General features: G+C 52.0%; 6 protein-coding genes across 6 annotated transcripts; 3 read left to right on the top strand and 3 right to left on the bottom strand.

Annotated features, from left to right (window-relative positions):
• Positions 1–872: 872 nt before the first annotated feature.
• On the top strand, positions 873–7386 carry LOC108864862 (mucin-17). Its single transcript, XM_029112745.1, has 7 exons — positions 873–907; positions 1022–1282; positions 1479–2063; positions 2224–5921; positions 6081–6429; positions 6460–6677; positions 6827–7386. Exons 2-7 carry the CDS (start codon positions 1047–1049, stop codon positions 7384–7386), a joined length of 5646 nt encoding a protein of 1881 aa, XP_028968578.1. The 5' UTR covers positions 873–907; positions 1022–1046.
• Positions 7387–11225: 3839 nt separating this feature from the next.
• Positions 11226–12207, bottom strand: LOC114828471 (uncharacterized). Its single transcript, XM_029112744.1, has 4 exons — positions 12202–12207; positions 11951–12124; positions 11649–11852; positions 11226–11528 (listed from the first exon to the last, which is right to left on the bottom strand). Exons 1-4 carry the CDS (start codon positions 12205–12207, stop codon positions 11226–11228), a joined length of 687 nt encoding a protein of 228 aa, XP_028968577.1.
• Positions 12208–12836: 629 nt separating this feature from the next.
• Positions 12837–14515, bottom strand: LOC100901087 (uncharacterized). The gene has a single exon (XM_003747960.2). The coding sequence runs from the start codon at positions 14422–14424 to the stop codon at positions 13228–13230; it is 1197 nt and encodes a 398-aa protein (XP_003748008.1). The 5' UTR covers positions 14425–14515; the 3' UTR covers positions 12837–13227.
• An 869-nt stretch (positions 14516–15384) lies between these two features.
• beg (malonyl-CoA-acyl carrier protein transacylase beg) lies at positions 15385–16830 on the top strand. The gene is made up of 5 exons (XM_003747959.3): positions 15385–15438; positions 15527–15827; positions 15941–16161; positions 16259–16417; positions 16536–16830. The coding sequence occupies exons 2-5, from the start codon at positions 15545–15547 to the stop codon at positions 16770–16772; spliced, it is 900 nt and encodes a 299-aa protein (XP_003748007.2). The 5' UTR covers positions 15385–15438; positions 15527–15544; the 3' UTR covers positions 16773–16830.
• Positions 16831–17910: 1080 nt separating this feature from the next.
• LOC100902856 (RNA-binding protein NOB1) lies at positions 17911–19741 on the top strand. The gene is made up of 5 exons (XM_003747897.2): positions 17911–18018; positions 18166–18297; positions 18459–18699; positions 18804–19000; positions 19096–19741. The coding sequence occupies exons 1-5, from the start codon at positions 17941–17943 to the stop codon at positions 19711–19713; spliced, it is 1266 nt and encodes a 421-aa protein (XP_003747945.1). The 5' UTR covers positions 17911–17940; the 3' UTR covers positions 19714–19741.
• Positions 19742–20244: 503 nt separating this feature from the next.
• On the bottom strand, positions 20245–22550 carry LOC100900653 (tyrosine-protein phosphatase non-receptor type 3). The gene is made up of 8 exons (XM_029112751.1): positions 22441–22550; positions 21982–22138; positions 21766–21841; positions 21404–21574; positions 21227–21303; positions 20719–21126; positions 20458–20619; positions 20245–20329 (listed from the first exon to the last, which is right to left on the bottom strand). The coding sequence occupies exons 4-8, from the start codon at positions 21537–21539 to the stop codon at positions 20258–20260; spliced, it is 855 nt and encodes a 284-aa protein (XP_028968584.1). The 5' UTR covers positions 21540–21574; positions 21766–21841; positions 21982–22138; positions 22441–22550; the 3' UTR covers positions 20245–20257.
• Positions 22551–24401: the final 1851 nt, after the last annotated feature.

The following is a 24401-nucleotide window of genomic DNA, read 5'->3' as shown; positions in this document are numbered from 1 at the left end:
CGGACGACGAGGAGGCCGCGGCCGCCCTCTTACTCTACTGTCACAACACGATGCAACACCAAACCCAGGCAGCTGGGCAACATAACACGCCGACGAAGAGCGTCACGGTCGACGCGACATCTGCGCAAGCATCCTCGGGTTTGAGCGGACTGGCGTTGTTGGCCGGTGCCGCGAATCAACCTCCCAATCAGAGAAATTCGATGGAAACCTTCTACACGTATCAAACGCAGCCGGCAAACCACCAGCCGGTCGTGGCGTCGAATCCCGCTCCTCGGAAGGTTCACATCGGATTACCTTACCAAGATCACAATTATGGCGCCCCTCCGCCGCCGACACCACCGGCTTCCCCGCCGCCGTCGTATCTTCCTTTCGAGGAAGTGCGCGCGGCACCTCCTCACCAGCATGCGAGTGCGAACCACGTAACTCAGACAGTCCAGATCCAACATCATAACCATCATCATCATCATCAAGCCCATTCAAGTGCAACTCATCACCCGAACACGAATAATAATCGAGCGGCGGGTCGACCCCCAACGATGACAACGACCCTGCCCCCCTCAACACACTATCAAACGTCTACGTCAACGAACCATCTTCTCCATCATCAGTTTCATCCTAACGTACAACATCATATGAAAAACAATACCGTCGTTGCCCATGGCGGTCCGTCGGGGCTCGGACACCTCCACAGCTCTCCGGAGCGACCCGGTCTACATCATAACTTCAACTCCGGTCTCACGAGAGAGGAGAAGGGTCTTTTGCGACAGCAGAAGAAACGCCGTCGGAAAGAGAATAACGTCCACAACGCTGAGCAGTCGACGGAAAAAGGCCGAGCCTTCGACGATGCCTTCTCCAAGCGCAGCGATAACTGGTCCGAAGGCGACGAGAGCATCACTCGATGCGTTTGGTGAGTTTTCGGAACGTTTTTTTCCTTCTCCTTAGATCCAGAAGCGAATCGCCTTACCACATTATCGTATCGCTTTGGGTTGACACCGGGCTAAACCTCCCGAATCTGTTTCAGTGGCTTCAACCACGACGACGAGTACATGATCTGCTGTGATGGCTGCGGCGTTTGGCAGCACGTCGAATGCATGGGACTGGATAAGAACAACATTCCGGATTCGTACTTCTGTGAAAAGTGCAAGCCGCGTCGGGTGGACAAGACCCGAGCTAAGTCTCTCCAAATGCGGAAGAAAGACAAACTCTCTCCGCTCCGGAACTCCGCTGGCGGCGGCGCCTCTGAGCCCGGCTCGGTCCATATGAAGAAGTCCGAAGATCACGGGTGAGTCGGGGATATTTCCAGCCCCGGAGAATTCTGTTCATTATCATCCGGATCGTGGCGGGGCGACGATCACAAGATCCATTCTTCTTCCACAGATTCGATAACATCGATATCGATAATAATAACATGTCATTGAATTGTCGAGCGAAACCGGTTCGGCTCATTGAGCTCTTCTAATTCTTCATCATCGTTTCAGACTGAACGGTTTCGTCGACGTAGGGGTTTCCGAAATGGGTATCTCGAACGGTCTCGCCAAAAAACATTTCAACCGACGCTTCCTCAAGAACAAACAGAAGCAGATACTGAAGAATTTCAGGAATCGAAGCACGGTCAAGGGTAAAATGAAGGAGAATAAGGCTCAGCGTGGCATGAAATCCCCGTTGAGTTCTCAGTCGACGTCGGCGATCTCCGGATCTCCCTCGACAACGCCAGGCAAGCGACCTGCTCTGAAAAATGGGAAACTGTCCGCGAAACGGAAACTCCTGGCTCAAGACGCGCTCGCCAAACTTCGTAGTGGCAAGAAAACCCAATCGGGAGCATACAGCCGAACAAACCATCTCCGGAGCTCAGCACCAATCAAAAGCGAGATCGATGTCGCCGACGCAGAGGATATGCTGGAAGACGACGACGATGACGATGACGACGACGACGAGCTGTACGAAGAGTCAATTATCAATCAGTACACACCGGAGGTTCAGATCCTCACTCTGCGAGGGAACTCGGCCGCACAAGAAGTGCTGCTCAAGAGAATAATGGCTTTGCATTCGACCAAGTCCTATCGGTGAGCTCCCCCTCCGTATACTTTTGGCAACGACACGTCTTCAGAGCTCCCACGCTCCCGTCCTCCGTCGACGGGCTCGATGCGACCGGTGTTTTCCGAATAATTATCATTTCCATTATTTCGGTGGAAGTCCGAACTAAAATTTCAATTTGCCCTGCAGGTTGTGTGAAGTAAGCCTCGGTGACACGAAAGGTCTTGTCGCCACATCCCATTTCGAGCCGGGCTTCCCCATCGCCGAGATCCGGGGTCGATTCATGATCATGGACCAGTTCAGTGGGAACCGTAAAACCAGTCAACACCATGTGCTCTTCTACTCGCCGACGGGCAAACTCCTGACGGCGAGCTCGGATCGCGAACGCACGGATTCATCAGACGACGAGGAAGACGACGACTTCGAAGAGACGCTATGCGTTGACTCCCGACGTTACGGTAACGAAGCGCGGGCGGTGCGAAGATCCTGTCATCCTAACTCGGAATTGCGTCACGTGGTCCAGAACGGACTTCTACAATTGTGGATCGTGGCGGGTCCTCGAGGTGTTCGGCACGAGGAAGAGATCACGATCGCCTTCGAGCTGCCGCCGGCCTCGGGCTTGGATTGCGCCTGCGGTCGGACATCGAATTGTAAATATCGAGCGTCCAATTGTCGGGGCAAGCTCCCCCCGCAAAATCATCATCAACAATCGCAACAACTGCATCACGCGCAGCAGCAGCAGCAGCAACAACAACAACCTCGAACCCCAAGTCGTCCCAAGAAACTTTCATTAATTGAACGAAAATCGTTGTCAAATCTCCGTTCGTTATCGCCTCCCACGAATCATTCTGTTGCATCGTCACCGATCACCCCGATAACTCACAAGAGCTCCGCGCCATCAACGCTTTTGCCGCCATGCGCGAAGGACTCGAAGGAGTCGCTCCATTCTCCGACTTTCAGCTCAAACTCTGCGACGTTGGTGAGCCCTCCGGCGTCGTCCCCGCTCACGTCGTCGGAGCCTGGAGGAGGAACAACAACGATTGCTGCAGCTACTGCTGCCGTCACCGCCGCCGCTCCGGCGTCCGCTCCTACGCCGTCGGCGTCAGCAGCGGCTTGCCCACCGGCGGCAGGTGGAGCGGCCGCCGTTGCATCGGTAGCGGCAACCGCGGCGCCGACAGCAGCGATCGCACGCGCCGTAGGCTCACCGACATCGGTGGGCGCGATCGCGATGTTTGCGACAAAAATCAAAACCGAGAAAGAAGATCCCGACGACATGATCGAAGTCGACGAGGCCGTGTCGTCGATAGCCCCGCCGGCGGATTCCGCGACGTCGTCCCCGTCGACGAACGCTGTCCCGTCGTCGTCGCCGCCGGTCAAATGTGCCGCGGTCAGGAAACGCAGAACGTCCTCGATGGCGGATGTGAACGTGAAACAGGAGCTTTCCGATGAGCTCGACATCAAAACCGAATTGGCCGAGAGTCAAGACGGAATACACGTCACCACTAGTCACCACCAGCAGCAGGGCGAATCGGCGGAGAAGGTCCGAGAGGACAAAGGGTCCGAGCGTAAGATGACTCGCGAGGAGCGCAAACTCGACGCGATCATGAGGGCGTTCGAGAAAATGGAGCAGAAGCAGAAACGGAAGCAGATGGCCGCCGAACATCGGCATACGCCCGGCAAGGAAACGGCGGATAAACGGCGTTTCAGTGTCGCCAACAACGACGGCTCATCGGACGAGAGGCCGTCGTCGTCGAGCAGCGGTCTGGCCTCGAGCGGCAAGAAGGGCCGCCGCAAAAGCGCATCGAACACTCCAATGAAACGAGGCAGGGCCCGAACTATAAGCGGCTGTTCGGAGGTCAGTCATCATCAGAACTCCAATGATTGCTTCGCTCAGCCAGCCAAGTCAAAGCGCTTGTTGATGCAGGGCTGGCTGCAGGAGAAGCACAACGGGGCTTCGGATCTCTCTGGCGGCGATTCGCCCTCGCATCCGCCCAGCAGCGGTCTCAAGGAAGAGGAAGAGTCCGTGTGTTTTGTCCGAGACAGCCACAGCGTCGGCAACGCGATGGCCCATCTACGGCGATCGAACTCGCTGTCCACGACGGCGGCGGTCACCGGTGCCCAGCAAGGCGCGACCAGCAACTGCGCGTCTGGAGCAGGTTCGGCGAAGAAACGCTGGCTGCGTCAAGCTATGTGTGACGACGGCGACAGCACGCCCGAAGCCCATTCCCCCTCGAACACCGGCAGCGTCAACCACAGTGGGCAACTGGGCTCGAGCGCCAACACCGACGTGCACAGTGCCACCGACGACGACAACACAACGCACGGTGCCGATCTGGTGACCCCGTTGAAGAAACGACGTCTAATGAGAGAGTCGATCGACAGCCCGAGTCCGCTGACCGACTCGCCCCATCTCGACGATCATCACGACGACGATGACGGCGGGAGCAGCGGCGGCGGCAAGGAACCGCTTGTCGATGTGGTTCACGTCAACGAAAAGGACGACTTTGCGGCAACGACGGCGGCGTCTGAAGAACCCCGAGACGGACAAAACGACTGTGATGTCGATGATGATGATGATGATATGGACGTGTCAATGTCACGAACGACGGACAAAACGCTCGATGCGGACAACCAGGACGCTCCGAACGCCGTTCTGGGCCAGTCTACGTCCGTGGAGTCGGCGACCGAGAGCGAAAGTGTCGAGCTCGAGAAACCCGTGGAGAGCTCAGCCTCTTCGACCCCTGTGACGCAAGGGGACGACTCGACCGACGCGCCGGTCACGGCCGAAGGGCCGAAGACCGCAGAGAAATCCTCTGGGAGGAACTCGCTCGTGAAAGAGACCAAATCCCGGAAATCATCAAAAGAGGTCGGTAGCAAGAGACGGTCGTCAGCGGTTTCCGATTCGGAGTCCGAGGAGAGAAGTTCCGCACAGCAACGACAAGAGAATCCCAACCCGGCTGCGACCACCACCGGAGAGGCGAGCCCCGAGGCGATGGAGGAAGAGTCCAAGGAGCCGAGGAGCTCGAAAGGGAAAAACAAGGAGACCGATGTCGCTCATGAAAAGTCCGAAGGCGATCAGCTGAAAGATGTCGCGCCTCAACTCAAGGCGGAGAAGAACTCAGCAGCTGGAGAAGCCAAACCTCAGAGAGAGGACAGCGCCAGCAGCAGCAGTTCCAGTGGCAGCAGCAGCGGCGGTGGCCGGAACAGGAACCCTAAAGACCCGAGGACTCTCAAAGACGAAGTAAAAGCAGCCGCAAAGGTTTCGAGGAGTGACTCGTCAAGCAGCAAATCTTCGAAAGAGAAGTGCTCGTCGAACAAACACACGAGCAAGGATGTGAAATTGCCCAAGGACGAAAAAGAGGCCGCCAGCAGCAGGTCCACGAACTCGCTGAAGGAGTCGAACAGGAAACAGAAGGAGAAAAACGATCACGTTTCTCCTTCGGAGGACATTCTGTGCGACGAGACTGACCCCTTTGCGAGGGCGCTCTTCTTGAAAGGAGCTCCTGCTCGCCATCAGCTCAAGGAGAAAGATCGATCGAGCAGAGACAAGAAAGAAAAACATCGCAAAGACCGCAAGGATCGTTTCCGAGAACTTAGACAGGACAGGAGCTCTGTAGACGAACCTGTTGAGGTCGTGCACCAGAAGCCGAGAGAAAGCACCGATTCGCCAGGCGAATCTGTCAAGACGACCGAGACAGAGGACGAACGGCAGAACTGCACATCGCACATTGTTCAAGAAGCGGCACTCGCGACTGGCTCGGAAACCGCAACAGTGGCCGCAGCAGCAGCAGCGACATCAACAACAACGACAGCCTCACCACCACTCGCGGAGAACGAGATTCTGACCGACGAGGATAAATGCAGGATTTCGACACCCCCTGCTCCTGGTTCGTATTACCTATAAAAGAATTCCATCTCAGTCGGTCGATGCGAAACTTCAACGACATCAATTCTCCCCTTCTATCGGGGACAACCAGTTGATCGTGATGCGGGAACAATCGTTCCATCCCGCCGATCCTAACACAGTGTTCGACTTGACTTTGCAGAAGTGTCTGGAGGTAAAGTAGAGGTTTCGAAGGAATCGATGGAAGACGACGACGATGACGACGATGTGGCGGTGGAAGGCTCAACGACACCGACGCTCGATGAAGTGGACAACGCGCAACCTTCGGCGCCGGAAGCCAAGGGGACATCAGCAACGAATTGTGGAGATGTTCTCACGCGGCTGCCGCCGATCGAGCCTCTTAGGCGGCTCTCGCAGCAGTCCACCGAGAGCGAACCACCGAAAGACCGCAAGAAGAAAGTTAGTTTGTCGGAGTATTTGAAACGGCAACGAAGCGAACCCGCTCCGGGATCGGTACAATCGGCAATCGCTGCGTCCACTCCGAACGCGACGTACAACTACAACGACAGCAGCAGCAAAAGCAACAACGATAACAACAACACGATCGGTCGACCGAAGTTAGGTTTGGGAATGAAGTTGGCTCCTCTGTCGGATGAGCTGCTCGGGAATCTCTCGAAACTTACGGCTTCTTCGCAAAATAACAAAACGACCCCTTCGTCGATAATTTCGCTGAACCGGAGCAAAAGTAGCTCGGAGCCCTCAAATCCGACGATGCACCTGCCGTCCTCTATCATATCGAGTGAGTCACGAAATCTCTGGAGATGAGAAGTCCGGGGAACGAGTCGCGAAATTATTGATACCATCGTGTACTTTCAATCGATCCGGGATAGAAGCGATCGGGAAAATATCCGAGCCGAAAATCTCACGGCAGGCCATTCTTCCTTTCAGGTCTACCTGCCGCTGTAACGGCGCCCCCGATGCAGCTGTTGACGACGTCTAACCTTCTCGGCGGACCGAGCGGTTCGTCAACGCTGCTCAAGTCGGCGCTGTTCCCGGACACTCCCGAGAGGGAACGAGACATTGAATCCTCTCTGCTGGACTCACCTCAAAGCCGCCGTGAACCACTCAGTCAGAGGTTGCGACGCGAGTTTGGCCTCTGTGCAAATGACTCGAGCGATCTGTCGAATCCGTCTGCGTCGGCGTCAATCGCAGTTCCGACGGCTTATCCTTCTGGAAGTTTTCCAACGGCAACGGTGCAGACCCCCAACGGACCTCAGCAGGTTTTCTACGTGCCCCAAGCCTCAAATAGCGTCGTGACTCAGCGTGGCGGTAAATCCGCGCTAGGCTCCCTCGGCACCGTAGGTCCATCAGCGATTGCTGTTGTGGGGAGCCAACGGGCTTATATGGGCAACGGACCACACCACGGTAAAGCCTCGAACGTGGGCCCGCCGCGTCCGAGGGCCAACAACGGCGGCTCCGGAGCAGGTTACAAGCCGGGTTTCTATTGAGCGGACAGCGTCTGTAGCTTCTACGTAGACCATCATTCGAGGCAGACCGTCCCCGAGTCGTGCCGCTCTAACGCCGCGCCGTCAACTTGTGAAAAGTCATCGGTTGTGGATCAACGACGCCACGGACTGTCAAAGTAGGTGACATCACCTGAGCTAATGCAAGCGTCCTCGAGAGGTTCCGAACGTGGCTTCAGTATTGCATCCATCCACCCCCTCGGATTCTTTGCTGTGTCCTTGAGGGTCAAGAACACCCGGAAGACCCCATGTTCACACCGGGGGAAGAGAAGACTTTCATTGACTAGAAATGGAATTTATCCGTCGATGATGACATCCGATTTCGAGGTGGACGAATTCTCGACGCAAGGCTGCCACAGGCAATAGACACCTCCAACTGCAGACGATATCGCGGACAAGCAAACAAACATGCGTAAGATCATGAACAGTGTAAATACGGTGTACATTGCGACGAGATTGCAGAGTTTGTGGTCAGTGTCACTACTGTCTGCTTGGCCATGGATTCACCTCGGTTTCTCCGCAGGCGACAACTGATGTGTTTTTGTACATATATAGTCGACGACGACGATGACGACGAGAGGGGATGAGCTCATCATGATCCGGTGAATGATACTTCGCTCCCAAAAACTTCCCCTCATCTTGTCAGAACATTGTCAAAGCCGAGAGGCAAACAGAGCGGGTAGTCGTAGAGCGTATTATCCTAGCATATACCCGACATTATTAATAATATTATTAATATTATTATTATTCTGAGAAGCAACTCTGATTTGTCAGACGACCAGCCGGGAGAAAGCTGGCTGAACACAACACACAGAAGACGACAAGCATGCTACAAACAGATCCACGAACCGAACGCGAGCCAGTCCCTCTTGTCCGTACTAGACGCGTTTCGGAAAGCTCGACGAGAGGCGATAAGTTGGGAGTTCATGTATATAGTTTGTACATACGAACACAGTACAGATTTCTATATAAATATATAAATATTATATATACATATATACATATATATGGATCATTGCGATGAGTATATATATATATGATGATGTAAGATGATGGTGATGATGATGCTGTCGGCAAAGGGCGAATGTTCGCAGTTTCCCTTGGCCGGAAGGGCGGAAGCCCGCTTCGCGAGAGGCTAAGCGTGTCGAAAAACGAGGAACTTGCGTGCGGACGGGTGAATGGGTCGATTGGTCCGTCGATTCATCCATCGATCAGCTGTCGACGACGGTCCGACCACCCGTCATACATATACATAGACTAATGTCCCGTCGGACGCATGCATCGATGCGTAAGCCTCTCTCATGCATGGCTTTGGTTCGATTTTGAATCGGACCCTACACAACGTACACGAAATCGCTCTTTAAATATTGAAGCTGTACAGATCCAATCAACACGTGGTCCTTTGGCCTTTGCCTTGCCAAGTTCGACAGCAAACGAGGAAACATTTAGGTAATAGTAATCTGATTTGCCGCCGGGCAATTCCTTCGACACGTAGCTTCAGAGAAACGCCATCACTCTCGGGCTTGAGGTCCCACGGAGCGGTTTCGGAGCGGCGATTGCCACGGCGGTTCGCAACTGTCTAAAATCATACTGGTGATTCTGATATTTCTACTTCATCTGCGTAGCTGTACTACTACTGCTATAACTACTACAACCACTACTACTACCGACAGATAATCGCTATCTTCAATTTGAGTTTCGGCTCCCGGAGCGTATTTCCCGTGAAAAAAGGGTCTGTAATCGTGAACCATTCGGACAGCGGGTCCCCACCGGCGGGCGAGACAGACAGCAAGACGAAAATACGAGACCACAATCATTCAGCCCAACGATGACTCTGACCCCGTGAAATTAGACACCACAAGACGGCCGTGAATCCTTCCAAACACCAATTCGACCCGGTACGAAATCCAGATGTACGGTGACCCTATTCCGACACTCGAAGCGACCCATACCCTCCCACTTTAGCAGTAGCCATCTGTATAACATCTGCTCCGTGAAATTATTGACGACGAACTCGAGAATCACGAAGACGCTATCGTTGAGAACCCCATCGCCAACTTCAGCATTGCTCCTCAAAAAGCCAATCACGACGTGAAGCGCTCTCGGAACTCGTACATCCTGAACAAGTTCTCTAGAACATGCAAATCATCGAGCTCGTTGTCCAGCTTGGACTGGATTCATTGACGTAGGACACGAATCCTTCAGGAGGCGAATGCGATACTTTCATTTCTGGATTATTCAACACCGTTTCATTTTGAGTTCGCTCAGCACCGAGGCCGTAGCTGCTAGACGGGAAAGAATCCGAGCAAGAAACTTTCAAGTATACATTCTCGCAGCTAACATTCATTATAAAATCAATGCTATTATTATTATCTATATCATCTTTGTGTATACAACTGTTGACTTTTGAGTTCGGCGAAATACTCTGGCGATCGTGTCATCGGAAACCCGATACCTTTCGGCTCCGAGCCGATAATGGAACGGATCTCCGACTCCACATTGCCGACGACCGTCAACATCGAGATGTCTGAGGACGGTCCTCCCGACTTGCTGCTGTTTAATCTGCTGTCAACATGCAATAGATTGATCTCGCTGCCGTTTGAATGCAAGCACCCGCTACACAGACACACAGAGAGAAGGCTCGTAGATGAACATCCGCAAATATCAGAATATGAAGTCGCTTGTATTTTTTTCCGATTCGTTTTGTCCCGTAGCCTGGACAAGCCGAGTTCTTCCGAACCACGAAATGTTGCCCGCTACTCGGAGCAATAACAAATGCTGGAAATTCGATCTATGCCGCGAAGCTTCCGAGAGCGCCGAGACCGAGTGAACTTGGCTATCCCGTCGACAAGGCGGCATCGGTTGGCAGGGGTGTGGGAAAAGGGGAAATCGTTAATGAAATAATGACAATGCCGGGTTGCTTAGTACGCCAGGCGATACGATGGATGTGCAGATTTTTATTAACGAAACCTGGAAGTCGAAACGGGAGACCCAACTGATGGTCTGTCTTAGAAGACATTGCAGCATAACCCACATTACTCCACTCTGTTGTTGTTCATTAAAGAAGAAAAACAGTGAAACGAATAAAAACCAAAAGAAGAGATGGCGTTTTAGGACGAATTTAGCCTTTTCAATTCTACGAATTCCTGGAAGGATGCCAATCGGGGACCGCAGCATGCGAGTGGCGGCTCCGTCAGCGAGAACCTACGGCTCTCCGTTCGTATGCTCCAATCGGGAACGAGAGCTTCAAGATGATGCAGAGAGCCTCTTCCTAGTACGATCAGTTGCTAGGGTATGGGATTTTCAGGCCTCCAGCGTGTGTGTCGCATTCCACCGACTAGCACGTAGGATTCTGAAATATTTTCATTGATCTCAGAGGTCGGAACTGTCCATGACATACTTCGGACCGCCATCATCATCGTAATTCCCAAGTGGCCGTCTCCTCGCAGTAGTAGATCCAGGGAAGCTCGAGGATACCGACCTACATTGTGGAGATCAGGCTCATTTCTTTCCGTCTGGAGACCTGTGTTCATGCTCGAGGAGCTCTCCAGCTAACTCAATTTCAGGGTTCGGACGTTGTCAGAACGGTATACAAAATCTCCGACGTACAGGGTCGAGCCAAATTTTGAGACCTGGCGATTCCGCCCAGCTATGAACGAGTTTTTTGTTCAGGGAAACAGAGGTCGTAAATACAAATATATCTTTATTCTTTGTAAAAATATGATGATACCGGATATCGAAGATTTAAGTGCAAAACACGAACATTCCTACCCTTTTGCCCCTTCCCTCGTCGCTGATTAAGCCCGGGTTTCCCCAGCCCCCCACTAATCGCGAAATTCCGAAATCCCCGACGCGTCGATCCACTCGAGCTCGGAAGCGACTCCCGAGTCGTATTTCCTCAAAGGCATACAGCGTCTTTCATTAGTCATGACGCTCGTCATGCCACTATGAACGAAGCTCTCAATATTCTCCACGATCAGCTTCGTCGATTGATTGATGAACATCTCAACTCTACGGGCTCCGAGCCAGTTGAAGAGCGATGAGGTACCAGAGAAATCCACCACTTTAGGAGCTGACACGTCGCGGACTCGGAAATTCCTCAGAGTCATACTGGTCAGATTCCCGAGCTGCAAAACGATTCGGCGTCATGAAACAGTCGCTGGACTGAACGCGATCCCAGCGGCATCATGGAACGCCCTGAGAAGAATTTGCGGTGACCGCTCTAGTCGAAAGGAGCTTCGACTTACAGTTGCGTGGATGTCCATGGTGAGACTGGGGAGCTTCAGACCGATTTTCCCGTTCAGGTTCAGCCAACTCTGGTAATCGTAGTATGCCCTCACAACGATGTCGTTTAAGGCGAGGCTAGTCTTGAGGTGCAGTTCCCCGAGGGCATCAACATTGATTGTAGCGTCCCCGACTCGTTTCAGATTCAGGAGATTCTCTGCCGTTATCTGAAAACGGCAAAACGAGGAATATCAGCGAGGCTCACCGGACGCTCGTCTCAGCTGTATCGGCCGGAGAAAGCAATGGGAACCTCGCTCAAACTTACATTGGACATCTTTATGCTATCTTGGACTTGGAAACTTCCTTTGTAGCTCGTCGTGTTCAACGAATCCACCAAGAACGGACTCACTCGAAGATGAGAAACGATGGCATCGACGAACTCGTTGCCCGATTTGGCGCTCGTGTAGCTGAAGAGCCCAATGAAGAACAGCGGTTCGACCTGGAATTCGAGAGCATCCTCTTCGGAGAATTGTCTTTCACCTCGTTCGAGCACGAGTCCCGGACACAGAAACTCACCAACATCATGCGCGGATCGTCGGAACAACTATCGACAGAAGTGAAGAATCCCCAGCGATATCCGAGCTTTTATACGGGAAGTGCTTTACATGATTTGCCGCTATAACCATGTGAGGGTCAAGGTAATGGCACGACCTTGCTCTTGTTTCCCGTTCGTATCTCAATCTATCGGAGCGCGTGTCCATCGCTATCAGTGATAGAATTATTCGACGACCTAGGAAACCTGTAAGGTCAACTCCAAAATGCAGGCGATGCTACCACTATCTTCACGGTCGATCCGGCAGGAACGAGACCGCAGCCTGCGCCGTCGGGTCTTGCGCCGGGGACAGCACCGCTGCTTCTACCGTTCGAGGGATTGTGGCTTATTCTGTTCCAGATTCCCCGTGCGAGCGTCTCTCGACGAAGAATTCTCTGGCGAGATGGCCTCATGCTCGGGAGGCATAGGGCTGATGAATCCAGGGAGGAATAGGCCGATCGGTTCCACGATCCGTCTGAGATCGCGTCGTGAGCCTCATCTGGAAATCATCTGTGCGGTCCCAGAGTGCCTTAAAGTCTCGCGACGCGACGAATATGGAGCGGGAGCACCTTCATGCTCGCCGGCTCCGATCAGAAGAATTGCCCGTGGAGTTTTCATGCAAGGTCTTTATTTTGATTTATTCAATATGAGTTCACGTCGGTCTCGACGGCGTCTCTCAAAGAAGTACGCGTCGCAGTCCTCGTTCGAGGCTCAAGTCCTCTTAAGAAACCAACACTCCGACTCTGTGACAGCACAGTAAGGTACTAGACAAATATGGTCGATTGCAATTAACGAATGAACCCTGAGCTGGCGTCCGAAGGTTCGTTCGGGACTTCGTCTACGAATCCGGTCCTCAGGCTATTGTTTCTCTTCGTGAAGAGTACCTACGAGGATGAGGCGTGAGAGTACGCTACTCTCGAAGTAGATACCTCGTTTGCGTACGCGATCGAGTCTAGACAACAATCCCGATTCGCCGATGCTACTTTGATTGTGAATTAAGGCCGCGGTCTTCATTCTTGTTTGTTAACTAGGTCCATCGTGCTCTCCGATAGACGTCCCCAGCCCCGTACAGAGAGAGCTTTCAAAGCTCTGCGGAGCTGATCTTTCTGGGCGTCTTCCAGATCGTCCCGACGCCACATGTCCAACATGTCTCCTTTCAACTGGATGACGCGATTCTCCATGGGAGAACCTTCCGCGATTTTTGGTATTAGATTCGCCAACAATGTCAGACAGCGCTGTGAAATCGGAGGTTCGGATCGAATCAAATCGAAGAAATCGTCCCGTAGATCGGCCTTGACAAGGTGTTCCGCCCCTTCTTCTTCACAAGAAATATTAACAAGTATCTTCATTGCCTGCAGAGACTCATCTTTGGCGGCACATACTGCTTTGGATGCGAGAGATCCCGTGTGCTTGAGAATTTCTGGATTGGAGCCAAACTTCACCGTGAGATTTGTCAGGACGTACAACGCCACCAATGAGACCATACTCGTGCCATCCTGGAATGCTAATTTCAGATAATGGGGGATTTCATCGAAAAATTCGGCCTGGTTCTCGTTGTTGACGCACAGATTCGACGTCGCTGTCAGCGCTTGCACTTTGATCACGTCGTTTTCGTGTCGAGTGAGTTTCTTCACTTGGTTCAGGACCCCTTTCTCACGGAATTGGTCCTGGTTTGGTGTGAAAGCTGCACAATTACTCAGGATGCCCAATGTCTCGCATAAGAGACTCTCGTCGTCGGTTGTGAGGAGGAAGCCGAGACAATCGACTTCGTCTCCGTCGATGAGACGAGCTCCGTTGTACTTCAGATCTTCGACAAGCTCGGTCAACTGATCGGTTTGCTCCTCAATCGGATGGGACATATCAAGACATTCGTCCACTAGAGGAAGGGGGGGAGTGGGGGACTGCGAGAGATTGCGTGCGATTTCCAGCGATTCCCTCACGGACATCGGCGCCGGCGACGTACATGTTGGCGATTGGTGCAGGCTCGTGTGTTTCGTCGAGCTCCCGTTTTGCTTCAGAGGTGTAGTGGATCTTAGCCGAGAGGAACGCACCGCTCGCTGACCCTCAGCCGGGCCTGTTCCTGGTGAGCGAGTGATGTAAGTGTCGAGCAGGTTGTACACTACGTAAATGGATCCTGCTCCGACTGCGGCTATGACAGCCGCCCGCTTCAGGCCCTCATTCGCTGAGAGCAAATTCGTCCACTCCATGATCAACTCAGACGCGTTCCGACAGTCTGCGATGCGCTCATCGAACGCGCGAGAACGTCACGCGGAGAGAAAGTCACAACACCAACGATGACGAATCAGTCGGTCGCTCAGTAATCCTCCATCGAACGGTAAGATTCACGAGTAAACGAAGAAACTCATCTCCGGTATTCGTCAGAGCGAGGCTTTATCGCAAGGACAGAGTTAAACGATAGCTGACCGGAATACGATGAGCTATTTTGAAGCGCGTGAGGTCCCTGTCTATACCGCGCACCTGCAGGGTCATTGGTGACCTCCAGGAGGAAGTGTTCTTTCCAGGGGAGCGTGAAATCCTGCGGAACCGATCAGAGTCATCCGCGGGATGCGGTTGGAGATTCCGCGAGATGCTCCTGTGATCCACTAGTATTTCGGTCAGCTGACGCACTTCTGCGCGTGTTTCTCCCACAACAAAACCGCGGAGAGCGGCTCGTAGTGTGCCATCAGGCTCGGCATCGTCTGCGAGAGCAGCGCGATCAGGCGGCGGGCTCAGGACAAGCTCTCCTTCCGAGTTTTAGTAAAAGAACGGAAGCGGCGCTCACCACTCGGCTTGACTGATCTAGAATTCGAAGCAGAGGAGAACACGCGCTCCAATCCCCCGGTTGCCAGGAGTACCCCTCTCAGGGAAGTTATCCGCTCGTTTCTTCGGAGCGGCAGCCTTCCTTTGAGGATTGTCAGGCTGTGATCCTGTGCAGAGCTTCGGGCATGCGATTGATCAGAAAGCTCAGCAGTGTGTATGGGAGTCTTTCGCGCACCGGCAAGCTTTTCGTGTGCAGTGATGCCAAGACAACTCGACCAGATGCGCGCAAACTTCTGGATGGTACGACGAGTCTCGACTCCGACTCCGGAATCGGAAACGATCAATTTCTCACCAATGCGTACAATGTGGACTCCGACACTCTAAAACGATTGGAACGGAGCGTTCGAAACCGCGATATCATTAGCCCGCTGAGTACCACAGTCATTCTTTTCCCAGGACAGGTGAGTTTTTTGGGACGGTCAAGACCGGTTACTGTCCGTTCGAGTTTTCATACGCAAGCTCATGGATTAAGCAGCCTTCTCCTCCCAGGGATCTCAATACGCCGGCATGGCTAAAAACTTGGGAGGGGTGCCGAACGTCAAAGAAATGTTCGAGTATGCTTCGAGCGTGATGAACTACGATCTATTGAAACTGTGCAACGAGGGTCCAGGGGACGAACTGAACATGACGATAAACTGCCAAGCCGCAGTCTTGGTAACGTCGCTCGCTGCTCTTGAGAAATTGAAGTACGATAATCCATATGCAGTCGACCGCTGCGTGGTTACAGCGGGCTTCAGCGTGGGAGAATATTCGGCGCTCGTTTTTTCTGGAGCCCTGTCCTTCGAAGAAGGTGAAGATCGGAGCTCGGCTCGACAATTCATTGATTGTTCTCTCAAGATTTCCCGCCGAAGGACTGGGAAAAGGACTCCAGGAAGGCCTTCTAATCATTTCGAATTCTTACAGCGGTTCAGGTTGTCAAAGTTCGCGGCGAAGCGATGCAATCCGTTTCCGAGGAGCGAGAATCAGGACTTCTGACTGTTTTCACTGGCCCCGATGCGAATATAAGATATTCCATGAAACTAGCACGAGAATGGTGCATAGAGAAGGAAGGCATACCGGAGCCTGTATGCGAAATCTCAAATTTTCTGTCACCGGATTGCAAAGTAATCGGTGGGGACCTGAAAGTTAGTATCCCTCTCTGTTCCTTCTGACCGGTGCCGCCCCTCGAGATTCTGGCGGAATGTGCGGGAGAACACCCCCTGATTCACGTGATTTTTCCAGGCTCTGGAATTCTTGGAGAGAAATGGTCGTGCCTGCGGTATCAAGAGGTCGAAACGTGTGCGAGTATCGGGAGCTTTCCATACGAGTCTCATGAAACCTGCGAGGAATGTTTTGAAAAAGATTCTGGAGCAGGTAGAAGTGAGAGAACCGGCGATTGAGGTAATGTCGCCGGCGGCCCAGGGAGTTACACATATGAGTTTTGATGGTTATCCGTCAGAGCCGCGAATGTTCTCAGCTTCGGAACGAGGTACCTAAGCTCGATTCGATCCAATTGCAGGTCATCTCAAACGTCTCGGCTCGAGCTCATCGCTCAAGGGATGGTATTCGGAAAGCCCTTCTCGAGCATATCTGCTCTCCTGTTCAATGGGAGCAGACCATGCACCACATATACACAAGGGATCGAACAGAAGAGTATCCGCAGACGTACGAAGTAGGCCCCGGGAAAACCCTGCGACCCCTCTTGAGAGCGTTAAATAACAGAGCATACAGCCAATCTCATCAAGTTCAATTATGATTGTGCGTCCGGGAAAAGAAAGGTCTCGTGATTGCATCGACAATAAAGCCCGATTTTTCAAGCTCGGGGCTCGCTCAATGTCCTCCTCAAGCGCTCCTTCGGACGTATCCGGGGGCGTATTTCTCGGAATCGATATCTGCGCATTCGGGAGACCCTTGGGAAGGACAAGACGATTGAATGTAGAAAAAAGTATATATTCATCGTAATAGTATATCGCAGCCACACAATGGAATCAGTTGCTTCCTCACAATCAATCTGCACATCCATACAGTCCGCACTCATTTAGTTTCCGGCTGGGCAACCATCGCTTTCAGCAGAAGACTTGTCAGATTCTCGATCTTTTTCACATCTTGTGCGATTTCGGTCACGTACTGGTACGTCGTACTGTCATCTGTGATTTTGACGTGTAGCCGGCCATCCTTGTGACGATTCTTCAGGATGAAGCGACATCGGTCCGGATTGTTCAGGTATAGTCGTTCGGCCGCTCGGGAGAATTCGTCCCAGGACGCGATTAGAACCATCTTCAAACTGTCTGCAGAAGAATTTCGATTTTAATCCACCGCGAAAAATCAGAAACTCATCGGAGAACCTGAAATTCCCGGCCGTCGGATCCGTGCTACTGGTCGGCGGCTGAGACTTCCGAAAATTCTGACTAATGCGCGAGGCGGAACCTCAGCGCGGTTTGACGTGCTTCAGGGTCTTGCGTGGTCTGAGAGTGTTTCGAAAACGCCGGAATATCGTCGCGCTGTTTCAGAACGGCTCTTGGAAGTAAGAGAGCATAGAGAAGATTTCACACAACACGCTCACACGCCACCATACGGACTGACGACTCGAACTGTGTTCCGTCGTAGTTCCTTGCAAAAGGTCGCTGAGACCTCAACTCACCAGAATCTATTCACTGATGATTGTGGATCAGTTGGAGCCTCCGAACGAAAACTTTTCCCGGTCGACGAAGGTCTCTGGCTTTCAGTTTGCATTCGTTCCACTCGGGGTTCCACATAAGACGGATGTGACGTTCTTTGTTTACATCGCGGCCGGCACTCGGTAGGATTTCGAATCGGGAACGCTCAAGCTCGCCCGTCTTTCGCAGCTGTTCTTGGGCGCTCGTACGAGCACGAGGCAGGTGTCGTCCACACATGGTGGCTGTTCTGAATCTTGAGCTGGAACAATGGCTTCGGAAAGACGAACGAAAGTAAAACATTTGGTGGTGGATGCAAATGCCTTCATCCGGAATGTCAACCTCCAGGTAAATGAATCTCGCAATCATCCTACCTCACTATCTACAACTGAATCTTCCTGTCCCTTCTCCAGGACCGAGTTCATGAGACTGCTATATTATTTGAGGGGCTAGATATCCCTACTTGAATTCAGCTCCCGTTTACCGACTCCGCAGGAGATCGGTGAGAACATCTATTCTTTGCCCAATGTCGTCGAAGAAATCCGGGACTCAGCGACGCGACAACGTCTTCAAGTTCTACCGTACAAGTTGCGCTTGGATCGAACGCCGACCACAGAGAGCCTCTGTGTAAGTCCTGGTTTTCCGGCGTTCCCGCACGCTGCGTGGCTGTAGTGATAAAGTTTTGAGCAAGGATGACAATGCTGATCGAGGACGTGAACTCGACTATTGGGACCCTCTTCGGCGAGCCGGACACTCGGAATTTATGAAACTTCATCATGTTGTTCTAGGCTGTGACAGACTTCTCGAAGAAGACTGGTGACTATCCGTCCCTGTCGGCAACCGATCTCTCTATCCTGGCATTAACTCATTTCCTCGAAAGAGAAGTTCATGGCAACGTCGACCATCTCAGTGTTACACCTAAACAGAACGCTCCCTTGATAAATCCCAAGAGAAGTGGCGAGCTCACGCTCATCGGCGGGGTTCGGATGCCTGTTGTCTCGAACGGGAGCGAGCTCGACAAGTTCGTGGGTAAGAATACGGTAGCTAATGGATTCCGTGTCCCCTCTCAACTGTCATTCGACGTATTCTTGGTCAGCCTCTTGATAACCGCGAATCGATCGTTTCGCCCCCAGATCGCTCAGAGGACGTGCCCGAGACGGAGGATGCTCGTAGAGAGGCGGAAGAGGAATGCCTGCTGAAACGCATTGAGAATGTCGATATTGAAGACAGTGGTGCAGAAATGGAAAACAGCTCAGATGCCGAAGTGGACAGTGGGGAGGAAGAGGAACATGACGACGAGGGATGGATCACAACAGACAACATCCAAGATGTACGTTGTACGTAAAATCTCCTCACGTGAGGAGATTTTATTTATCGAATGTGGACCGTTTTGGATCATTCACAGAGCTTCATGCTTCCTTTCAGATTAAGAGAACCATGGGTTTCGGTGGGATAACGAGTCAGGATGAGGATATGCCATTGGTGGCGTGCATCACTTCTGACTTCTCCATGCAGAACGTCTTGATTCAGATGGGGTTGAAATGTCTCTCTATGGATGGAATGTGTATCCGCCGGGCGCAGACTTACATTCTCCGCTGCTTCGCTTGCTTCCAACGTACATCTGAAATGACTAGAATCTTCTGCAAGTCCTGTGGGAACAAAGGGACCCTGAAGAAAGTTGCCGTCGAGATCGACGAGAACGGAGAAATGAAGATGTTCATCAACTTCAAGAAACCCATAAATCAGAGAGGATTACGATACAGTATTCCGTTGTTCAGAGGCGGGAAGCACTCGAATAATCCGGTTCTCAACGAATATCAGCCCAGGCCGCAGAATAAACTCCCGAAGAAAGCTCTGAGGAAATTGAATGCCCTAGATCCGGATTACGCGGCTCAAGACAGCCCGTTCTCGGCCAAGGATGTTCAGAGCAGGGCAGCTATGCTCGATGTCCGTCATATCGGTGCTGTGAAGCCAGGTCTGGACAGAGATCCCTACATGAACCGAGTTAGAACCGGGAACAAGAAGAAAAAGAATAGACTCTGAGTCCGACTCCGTTGATTGTCAAGTGTACATACAGCAGTTCAGGCGTTGACTATAAATGAGTTTGATGCTTCGATACGCCTCTTTTCTTGCCCGAAACGATGCCGCGCATCATGAGATCCCTGACGTATGTGGATTCCCGGAGTCCGCCTGAGATTCCCAGATCCAGATGTAACTCCGGCTTCGAGTCTCCACTGAAGGGTCTCCAGAGCTCCCAGCCGACCACCGTGAGATGTCTCTCCCTTTGGTTTGTTCTAGCTCGGCATCTGATTTGAGGAAAAGCTGCAGGATCGATCCTGCGATTTGATTGTCGAAAAATAGTAAGCCGTTTGAGCGGGATTTTTTCCGTCATCAAAGGAATACATCAATCCCCAGAAACCAGTATGGGTTTATTTACATCAAGTTCATCCTCAACCAGTCCTTATCCACGCACTTATAGAAGATTCGTCCATGGGATACCACCTATCATTACATTCGCACTGAGTCTTGCACCGAGAGATTTCTCGAAGCTTTGGATCAATTGTACACCTTCAGGGGAAGACTAGAGTCACGAACAGGGTTGTACGCTGCCCTCGATGAAAACTCGGAGAATAGCTCCGACAACAAAATTGAACTGGGACTGCGGTAAAGGAAAATTTCTATTTAGAGTAGAATTGAGCGGCATCCTCCAGGTCATTCACGACGGAAAAGCGCCTGGCGGCTGACCGGCAGAGAAGGGAAAAATCGTTCCTTCCTCGGCAAACTCACCTCCGTCTGGACTAAGGAAGGTCTCTGCTCCCTCATGATCTGGAGCAGCTGCTGAGGTCGAACCGCCTGACCCTCCTCGATGAGACCCATCGCGGTTTCCATCATGATAAATACGCCCGTCCGGCCGACGCCGGCACTGCAGTGAACGACCACAGGTGCAATCTGGAAGAGAGAGAGACCCTTCAGACCGGAGCATCGATCATCATGGAGAACTCAATGTATCCTTCACCGCCGGTGTCGTGAATTCCAGCTCTGACTCACCGGCGCTTCAGCTCTGAATTCCCGAACGAGATGAACGAAATCGACGAAATCTTGCGAATCTTGAGGCACACCGTGGTCAGGCCACTTGACATACTGTAAATGTGTGACGTGTCGCTCTTCTCCGGTTTTCTCGTTTTTCACTTCGAACTGCCGTTGGATCCAGGCGTCCTCTTGCGACATGCCAACTTGCTGGATGCTCCATGAGCCGAGTAGGTCCTTCATTTTCGTGCCTTCTTCAGGCCAATATTTGAAGCATTTTATCATGTCACCTTCCTGAAGCGTTGTCAGCATAACAATCTGACGGATCCCTTGTTCGAGGATCAGTTGCCAAAAATCGCTCACGGTCGACGACTTCGGTCCTTGTGTCGCGATGTATCGATACACGGTGTTCGAACCCGTCAAAGTCATCTGGAACGAGGGGAAGGTCAGTCGCTTCGAAGCCGGACTCACATCATATTGGTGTATTGGAGGAGGCGAGGGCTATATGTCTCGGCGGTTATGTACATACGTTAACATGATTGGCGTTGATATAATCAGATTGCCCGTTGAATTCATTCGGCGTGAGCAAAACTCGCGTGGAATCGTCTACGCAAACGAAAGAAGATATTATTTCCGCTCATTCCAGAATCGGGGATGAACCACGATGCGATCTATGTAACCGGTGAAGAATGGCAGAAATCCTTACAGGCAACAATGTCGGAATATCTATTCTTCTCGACGTTCCCCGGAGCTCTGGACGCTGAATGAGTTTGTCGAAGGTCGTATCGTGGCACGCTCGAGTACCAAGCTCCCAATGATCGAGACTGAACGGCTGCTTCCATTTCGACTATCGACGCTTCCAAAGCTCGCGATGAACCTGTGGGGTAGATGAAAGAGCGTTGTGTCGAGGATTGGAACCAGACTATGAAAGACTCACTGATCCTCAAGAAATCTTGCACCAGCGCTTGGATTTCAGAAGAGTGGAGGATATTCAATTCGGTGGCTGATATATTATTATTATATGTCTGTATTCAAGTCCACGAGATTGCTCGCTGGGAGGAGACTCACAGGGCAGTACGCTCACGGAGATCCCATCGTCCTTCACCGTGTCGTGATGGCTGTCACCGCGGAGTAACTGCGCTATCTGGAACAGCAGCCATATATGTATTACGCTCACAACTAGGAATAATCCAAATCTCATTTCAGCTCTCCTTGAAATAATTCCCGGAGTCACCGATCTATCTAGAGCAAGCGGACGATGGCGTCATCGGAGTCAATATTTACCTGTGCGTTCTTGAGACCTTGCACATGAACTCCGTTTATGGTCCATGGGTAATCTCCTTTGAAAATTCTGCCCTTGAACGGAGAATCGTCATCCACGCGCTCAATGACTACTGGGATTTCAGCATCGATCCCGCCTGAGATCTCCACACCGATTCTCCTGCGTTGCAATGGAAACGATCCGATCAGTTTATTCAATTTATCGAGTCAATTCGCTCGAGATCTAGTAGAGAATATTCGATGTGATACCCCAGAGAGGTTGGACTAATAGGGCGGAGATGATCTCCTCGCCCTCGAACGCCAAAACTGAGGGAGATTTCACGATCTCGGAGTTCCAACAGTCGTTCGTCGCTTGGGCCATCAATACACACATAGCGCGACCCGAGCTGCCAGCCACATGACCCTCTCAGTAAAAGCTTCGAGTAGAACCACGAAAGGTCAGTCCTAACAATATTAACTCACCTCGGACCGTGGGAGAGCAAACTCACTGAGTGCGAGATGATTGGAGACCGCGAATGTATGGGATGATCTTCACTCGATGCTGAGGGCTGCAACGAAATTATTGTCTTGTGAGGCGGGATCCGTATCACTTGACTTCTGAGAATTGTCGGGTCGGGATCGATTCCGTATACGCCCGCGATTCAGTCTCAGTGCTATATGCGACCACGGTCGCCAACCGTCACTCTCCTCGCTCTTATGCCTCCAACTTAGCCGAGGAGGGCACAGCTGCAACGGTGTACGGCCTGCTCCCCCTAGTGTTCCTCATGTTGTGCTCCCCGGATTTCTGGCCCGGGAAACGAGTGTGCTCCCGCTTCAAGACATGAATCCTGCTCGGATGAGTCCCTTTTCAACGAAGCTCAGGCTCCAAACCGAGATCCCAACATGCATTCGACGCGGGATTTCAAACGAAAACTCCCTTCTGTCGTTATACGTGAAACGCCGTTTCTACATTCGGGAATCCTAGCGGCCTGACAGTTTCTTCGTCAGATGAAGCGGAAAGCTTTCCTTCCAGGAAAGGAAATTATGTCACCGATGGAGATGCTCCGACATATGTAGCTGGTGACATTTCGAAGCACGAAGCCGGCTCACAAGAGACGCCTGACGAATGAATAGAAGTACCTAGCCCTCCCAAAGACAAGATGGAAATTCTGCTGAACAGTACTCGCTCAACGGAGTCTTGGCTGTCGACATTCTTACTGTTGCGAAAAAGCTCAGACTGGCATTTGTTTGGATGTTCCATTCTAGACGACATGTCGAATATCCCAATCTGACTGATCCATCCGATATCCCTACGACGTGAAAGCAAGTTACCGCGCGAACGTTTCGCTTTGTTCTCGGTTTCGGTCTTGGCGGGCGAAAACCCGTCGTCGGTCGTGAACTATCTAGTTCGCCGGGTGGATGAATCCGATGTTGACGTTTTCAGTTATTCCAATCGAGATTTTATCGCTCTTACAAAAGCCGACAACGGCGGTCGATGCATATCAACATTTGACTATTCGGGCATTTGCTGCATTTCCCCTTTCCGAAGGACCCTCAGCATCGCAGAGTCAAGCGTGAGTAGCAGCGAAAGCGCATCCACTCAGCCGAATCGGCTCAAAAAGCAGCCACAAGATGAGGAACCGACACCGCGACTTTCCGATGTATTTAGCAAATTGTCCGCTGTGGGGTCGCCATTCACCTAATCTGGTTGACGCTAACTCTCGGGTCTCAATTTCCGAGCCACCAATAACTTCTCACGTTAACAGGGAGATGTCCCGCCCCTGGCACTTCGGATCAGTCGATTTCGGAATATACGAACGACTCCCTCGGCTGACTCAGCCCATGGCTCGCAAACCACAGAATTTCCGATGATATTTCCTTTTTGGCGGTCAGAAACTCCGACATCACGCAGCTGCTCGGAGTGACTCGGGGTTCTTTGGACTTAACAAAAGAATCGGAGATAGGTGTTTCTGAGCCGCTTTGGATTAAGCGCATCCCGCGGGGATGCTAAACTGAGCTCGCCAAATGGTTCCACGAACGCTCGTCTGTCTAGCTGACGCGCAAAGCCGAATTCATCATAAAACTCGCTCAGGCTCCAAGTTTAACCCAATTCCAATGAACGGTGACTGACCACAGATAAATCAGCGCCGGGCCTGAAGGTTGTCCCGAGGGAGAAGTCCGCAGCTCCGAAAGACGGCGAATGCAGCGAAGTCTACGATGACTTTTCTTCCCCCGCGGCATACGGTAATCCGAGCCCTTTTCTGGGCTATCCCAAATCTGATGCGGACAAATGAGTGAGATCCGACGGGACTCAGAAAATGCGAAGCAACAAAGATCCTCCGACGCTGTAGCGACATGGGTTTTCGATCGGGTGTCTGGAGCATTCTAATGTAACAAGATATCCGTCATGTCGTAACGACGCCATCTAAATCCCGCCTTCCCAT

This window comes from Galendromus occidentalis, unplaced genomic scaffold, assembly GCF_000255335.2.
Source record: "Galendromus occidentalis unplaced genomic scaffold, Mocc_1.1 scf7180000077526, whole genome shotgun sequence".
Classification (NCBI taxonomy): Eukaryota; Metazoa; Arthropoda; class Arachnida; order Mesostigmata; family Phytoseiidae; genus Galendromus; species Galendromus occidentalis.
This window is presented reverse-complemented; position numbering and strand designations above follow the sequence as displayed.